General features: G+C 34.8%; 1 protein-coding gene across 1 annotated transcript; it reads left to right on the top strand.

Annotated features, from left to right (window-relative positions):
* Positions 1 to 403: 403 nt before the first annotated feature.
* LOC110370293 (uncharacterized) lies at positions 404 to 3674 on the top strand. Its single transcript, XM_021326039.3, has 5 exons — positions 404 to 801; positions 961 to 1260; positions 1343 to 2556; positions 2778 to 3107; positions 3408 to 3674. The coding sequence occupies exons 3-5, from the start codon at positions 1679 to 1681 to the stop codon at positions 3589 to 3591; spliced, it is 1392 nt and encodes a 463-aa protein (XP_021181714.3). The 5' UTR covers positions 404 to 801; positions 961 to 1260; positions 1343 to 1678; the 3' UTR covers positions 3592 to 3674.
* Positions 3675 to 7251: the final 3577 nt, after the last annotated feature.

Below are 7251 nucleotides of genomic sequence, written 5' to 3'. Positions count from 1 at the left end.
ATGGCCGGAGCTGTAGGCCAAAGAAATTTAGCAATTTACTTAATAGTCCGTTCTGCTGTTTATTGTTTTATGGTCTCAAACTTACAACATGTAATTTTCCTTGTGCAATTTTTGGTCCGCTTCATCCTTGAAGGGTTCCATGTTAAGGCAGTTACACAATGTTCTTTGTGTTGGTAGGTATAATGGAACAATAACATGCTCTCTTCCTTAGAAAAAAAATGTAAGAGGACCATGTTAGCATAACTGCAATATTTTCAACGAAGTTGGAATTAAATAATCTTGTGTTCTTGGCTTTAAAACCTAAGTGAGAGAACTTTGTAATAAACTCCTTTCGAAATCTGAAAACGAAACTTCTTTTGTAGCATCTTTCACGTAAATTAAAAAAGCGAATGACATTACCTTTCTTATTAAAATAACCTGCAAAATGTTAGTCGTAAATGCGCAAAATCTTTTAAGTCTTTTTGTATTATTTTCATTAATACAAGGGATCAGACCTGACTATGAGAATATATCTGAAGAAGTTCTCTATTTCACAGAGACAATTGTGGACGATACTTCAATTATATCAGCTAATACAGTGGAAGATGATGATCAAAATTTTGATGATGTTTTTTTTACAACAGATGTTGAAGTAAGTTCTACTACAGAGAAGGAAGAAGACCAAACAAACACGCCTGAGCCAAGAGTTCCGAGGAAATCAAGGGACGTATACAATGGCTCGAGTCCTTATGGAATGGAGTGTTTTGCTTGCTTTGGGAACACTTCGTCAAAAAGTGATGATAACTGTTATGAAGGCATGAGGTACATTCTTCCGTATTTCAGTTTTCCCACCCCTGAAATTATATTTCATTTAACTAAGCTTATTGACCGAATTTCATATTGTGATTTCTACAAGTTCTACTCCACATTTTGTTTTTTCATACATTAAAACATATTAATAGAAATAAAAAATCTTTTCAGTATGCCAACAAAGAAGTGTGCTGACGCTGAGCACTGTTACATAGAAATCAATCCTAAATTCATCAAAAGGGGTTGCATATTACCTGGACGGGTAAATAGGACATTTGTATGTAAATGTCCTCTCTGTAACGACAAACCTTCTTTCGACACACAGCATTACGATTATAAGAAAATCAGCGATTGGGAATATGATAACGCTCGTCTTCAAACGCCTCTGTACGCAATGGATCTAATGTGTAAAGTTTGTGAAACTAAAGGGACAAATCCTACGTCTGATAAGAACTGTAGATATGGCAAGAAGTAAGTAACTTACAATATTAATACAATGATTATATATTTTTTTGTAGTCCTATAATCCCGATTTGTTTTTTTTTTTTTACAGTGCAGATTACATGGTGTGTGCCAACAACCAGCTTTGTTACACAAATATTGATGATGAGATAGATTTTGTGTCCAGAGGATGCATCGATAAGCCAATATTTAATTCAATTTTTTTCTTTTGCAATAATACTGAGTGCAATTCCGATAAATTCCCAAATCCTACAGAAAAATTAAAATTGCGTTCAAATGATATCAAACTGAAAGACGATCCTGCAAGGAGGAAAAGGAGACCTGTTGTTGTCTCAAGTTCACATAATTTGTTCACATATAATTTATATCTAATACTCACGATAATCCTAAAATCTATCAAATGTATTTGATTTAATTTTATTTGGATATGCACAATGAAATACACCTTGGAATATTTCATCTAATAAAAGCTTTTTGTAATAAAATTTTGCATCAAAAAGGCCGTCTATCATGTATATTGACGTTTAAAAGTACGCCAAACTTCAATTTTGATTACAACATGACATTGACATCGACGAATCACTTGCCATTAACCAAGAACAGAACAATGAACAGAAGATTTTTTTATTTACTTTTATTTATTATTAATGTAAAATGCGAGCAAAAAGAAAATACCAAAAGTCATACACACCTACCGTACTTTAGACGAAAAGTAGAAGAAATCGGTGAGACAGATTTTTTTGAGACAACCGAAACAGAGGAATCTCAAAATTTAGTATCGTTTCTGGTCAAAAATGTGAGAGAAATCTTTAACGACCTAGTCGACACTGCAGAAACAACAAAAATAAAAAAAATTGCTTTGAAAAAGAAAATACCAGAAATTATACCTAATACAAGTATTGTGCCCGAAACAACGATAACGTTGGAACCAGTTAAACATAAACCAATTCTTGATATTTTTATGAGTGAAGTCAATATGAATAGCACTAGTATTTCTACTACTGCACAATCTACCGATATGACCGATACAACTGAAGTAGATGAAAACGTACCTCTTACTACTTTGCTAGAAAAGAAGCAGGAAAGTACCGACAGCAATGAAATAAATAGAAGGAACGAAATTATGCATCTTTATAAAGATACAAAATTTAATTCTAAACCTGATAAAAAGGAACGAGATATCGTTGGGTTTGCAAATAGTCGCAATTCTACGGAAGTTGATGGAGAGCTGAGTGACCCGAGGCGTTCATGTATAATGTGCAATAACATTGAGTCAGAAGATTGTAATGATCCCAAAAACAAATTGTGAGTATAGGTTATTACAGAATGAGTTGTTATTTAAGCACACAATACCGTATACGTATTGTACGGTATCAGCTTGTTTGATATCAGAGACAACATCATAATTGATATGCCTAGTTTTTCCCAAACAAAATAGCGTAAACAAATATGTATACATGAGTTCATTCCTAGTTTACTGTTCATATTTGGAAAATTGTTTTCTCTTGTGAATATTGAATTTTCAGAATAACGTCGGTAATGTGCGAACGTGACGATGATTTGTGTTATTCGCTGCACACGCCTTTTGGGATAATGGATCGTGGATGTTTCAACGTAAATCACAATCTCACCACCTACGTGTGTTCCTGCAATCTTTGCAACTACCTATCCATTTCTGAGATGCCGTTTATGTTCTCCCACAAGCGAGATTGGGTCGATAATGTTATTGAGCTCTCACGTACGAGGCATTTTAGAAAATCTGTGTTTAAAGATATGTCTTGCCTGAGATGTGAAGTTAACACGACCACCAAAACTGGTGATATGCTCGATAGTGCAAACTGTTTAGAAGGAAACATGTGAGTCCGTTTATTTTTAGGCGGTTAACAATTTATATCATTCGTTCCAGTTTGATTTCAAACTGTAACATTTTTTATTCTAACGTGACGTTTTTTGACATTCTAACTAACTTTTACATAAATATTCATAAATCACACGTCCAGTAAAAACTAGGCAACAGTATTTTATGATATTTACATGTTAAGTCAAGTCAAACTCAATGAATTATTGGCAGTGATTAAAAGTTTGTGACATATAAAGCGGATTTATTCTTATTGTTGACGTCATAAATGTAATACTAAAATAGTGCTTAATTTCAGTGCTAATTTACCTGTGGAAGACTGCAATTTAGATGAAGTTTGTGCAGTAAGAGCGCTCAGGGCTGATGGCTATATTTGGCGGGGTTGCATCAAGTCACCGCTGTACAACTACTGGTGGTCAATTTGTGACCGTGACCTCTGCAACTATGATACCATTGTGGCGCTTTATGATTTCATCCTTTAAGACAGTCAGAAGGAAAGTCTTTTTGTATCAAAATTTATTTTTGTTATGTTGTTTTGCATTTTAGTAAAAAAGTGTTTTTTAATTTTGATGTGTTTATCTAATTATTTTACGTTAAATTATTTTTATAAATGCACATTCTTGCTACGATTTCTACCAGCTTATTCTGAAGCGAGACATTCCAACTGATGAAATGTCCATACTTATTCCATTCAACGTTAAAGCAGACGGCGACTTGGGAATACTTTGAAGAAAGCAGCCGAGATCAGAGGGGCAAGCCCTAGAGTCCGTAGGTATCCATAATCTAATTGAATTTCACGGTTGCGGGTGCATCCCTTTGAAGGATTTCATCTGGTGGAAACATTCGTGGGCTCGTCGGTACTAAAACTCTGAACCGCTGATCTGGATATATGTATCGGAGTCCAATTTTACATTTGGGTGCATTCTGTACATGCATGGAATAGTTGATTTGAAAACTTTTGTTTCGATTACCGAATTGGTTTGGAAGTTGGTCTGTGTCCCTGATAGGTTCTATTTTGAATGGATGTAACGTTAAGTCTGCGAATGATTTGATTTAATCATTAACGAATGAATTTTTCATCAAAGTATTTTATATGCATATCGCGCAATTGCTATAAAAAAAGCAATCACTATATAAACATAATTTCCAAAGTAATTTTTTAACAGTCTTTAGTAGCATAATTTTACATACGTTAAGAATAAAATGCGGGTGAATGTTGGGAAATGTTTTAAAAATAACGCATCAACTCAAAGCAGCGGAAAAACTCAAGTGTCTTGCAGTTTTCTTTCTTACATTTGGTTCCCTCAAGGAATACTTGGTGCAGTCGCTGAAGTCTGCACGACGTTGTTTTTAAATATTTTATCATAAAAAGAAGCTACATCGGAAAATTTTTGTATGCAAATAAGGCTGAAGAAAATTTTACACTAACATTTTTCTCGTAACCGAGGGAAATGGTTAACAGTGTTAGCTCCTTGAAGGTTGAATTTGTAAGCAAATAACAGTTTATTTTTATAATAAATGATAACTTTAGACAAAGATTTTTAATACCGTTAAAATATTGCGACAAATATAGAACAAACCACTATTGCTTTTTTAAAATACGTGGCACACAATTGGACCAGTAGACAATTTCGTAATAACATATATTCTGATACCGAGGAGTCATAGACCATTCTCTATTACAGTGGAATTTTCCACAAACTTACCTTAATATTTGAAAAATGCTGATGTCAAAACGTACCTCCTATTACCTGGCTCCTTGCCTAGATCTAAAGGACTTTGGCTTTTCTCCAAAAGAAATTGTTGAATTTAAGCCTTGACCTTAAAGAGAATTCAAGTGCTTTTAAATTGCTTACATTTTCAGTTCTTATTTAATTATGGTTTTCTTTTGTACCATATTACCAACTGCTTGGAAACCCCATCATAGAAACTATTAAATCCAAATCCAAGCCGAAAACTGCTAAACCTAAGATTACAGTGAACTCGTTCTGCGTGAATCGGATTGTCAATAATAATCAACAAAATGTAGGGTAGCTGTTTGTAACTGTAATATCAGGACGATCAACACCTTAGTCTGCCCGTGACCGTGGATGCAGTAAAGGATCCGAAACGTCGGGATTAAATAATGTTAATATAACCGCGATAAAATCCGTAAAAGTAGTTTTATTTAAATGATATTTAGTTGTGCGCAGTGCTGAAATATAGTGTATACCTATGTGTTACGCAGTGGAGTCTGTTTGTAAAAGTGAGTTTCTCAGAAATTTACCTACTTTTATTCACTAAAGTGTGAATCTTAAATGCAAGTGTACCTATAAAGAGTTTTGAAGTTTCATATTTTCTTCTTTAAAAGTGAGTTTCCTCTGTTTTTCAGTTTTACGAGAGCACGGATAGGTGAAAGTGTGAGCTCCATAGGATCTTTGTTCTGCCATGTAAGTACTGCTGCACTATTTTCAAGCCGGCTGTCTAAAATTTACTTATTACGGTCGCTCCGTTCATAATATTTTTGTGAACAGGATCAAAATCGATGCAAAACCTTTCCAAAGCTTTCTAAAAGCATTGCTGATATATAATAATCCGATAAGTTACCACGAACCGGGTATTAGCATGATACGCAGTCGGAATGTCCCCGTAATGACCACATATATCTTTTTAATGAACTACTACCCTGCTTTCGCTATGCGACTACGGGCTTTCCTGACAATTCGCCAAAATATATTGTTAGTTTTACAAATACCGGGAACTGCTTTAATACTTACGGTAAGTGTATTTTGCCATTATAATGTCCCAATAAAATTATTTGTGGGGTATGCCAATTTGTGTAATAACATTATGGGGCAATTTAACAAAATATTGCAGTGGGGAATTACATAAGGTACCTTTTATGTGATGCTTTCTATCTCTCCTTAACACAATTATAAACGTGATGAAGCAACGATTACATGACCAAAAATGTGATTCCAAATTATATCTTTACCGATCACAATTGGAGAAAGAAAAATATTTGAACTCGTCAACACAAATTACAAGCTGTAGCATCCCGTCGGTTTGTCCAACACTAGTCGAAACTATACAAAAAACATGATAATCACATCTCGAAGACGCGATCATTGCTCGCCCTTGCCCGTTTATAATAACAGTGTTTCAACTGAGAACGGATAAAATGGTAATGAGTGGTGTAGAACGTATGCTAGTTTGAGATGCCTCGCGGCGTTGGACGCGTTTCTTTCAACACGTAGCGCACTGTGTGTTTAATGCCTAACATTGCCGATCAAAAGCCTCTGCGTTCGCTTCAAAGTATTCAAGATTCGCAATCGCGTTGCCTTAAACGAGATACTATTTAGCCAAGGGCGAACACACGGACGGTAATATTGTTTGGCGGGTAAACTGCATCTATGAAGCTTTTGGTAAGAGGAAATTATAGTGGCGCATTTTATAAAGCCAGCCTTTCGAGTTTCAAGTGTTTATACAATTGCATTTGTTCTGCGCCGGAAGGGAAGTGGTTGTCCGATTTACGTTTAGTTTCTGTTCTAGTTTATTTTAAGTTTGCTGGTAGCTGAATAAAAAAACAATGTGCATCAGGTGCAATTTCTGTCCTGCAAGGTGCTAGAGTCAATTGCAGACGATTGATAGCCTTATGTTTTAAAATGCTATTAGTAAATGATTATTGCTGGTCGGCTTTAGTAATAATGCATCTTGAGTACGCTCAGATATTCCTGTACCTGATACAATGTTGTATTGCAATTGCACTGTCGTTATGATAGGCATATAATACACACGTCGGAAAAAAGAGGTAAACTATATCCCACCCAAAACAAAAATGTGAAAGACTGCCAAGTTCGATAATATGGGAATGCTTCGCCTATAAAAGAAGTGAGATCTGAATAAGTACCAAGTTCCATACACATACCTCAGTTAAAAATAGTTACTTTTTAATGATGTTACTTGGCAAGTTTTCATACACCTTGTTATAAACCTACTAAACGCAATGAATCAAGTATTTAATTTTCTATTAAAACTTGCCAAGTAATCATCATTAAAAGTAACTATTTTAACTGAGGTATGTGTATGGAACTTGGTACTTATTCAGATCTCACTTCTTTATAGGCGAAGCATTCCCATATTATCGAACTTGGCAGTCTTTC

Source organism: Helicoverpa armigera, chromosome 7, assembly GCF_030705265.1.
Source record: "Helicoverpa armigera isolate CAAS_96S chromosome 7, ASM3070526v1, whole genome shotgun sequence".
NCBI classification, from domain to species: domain Eukaryota; kingdom Metazoa; phylum Arthropoda; class Insecta; order Lepidoptera; family Noctuidae; genus Helicoverpa; species Helicoverpa armigera.
Note: the sequence above shows the minus strand (reverse complement) of the source record. Positions and strands in the feature narration are given on the sequence as shown.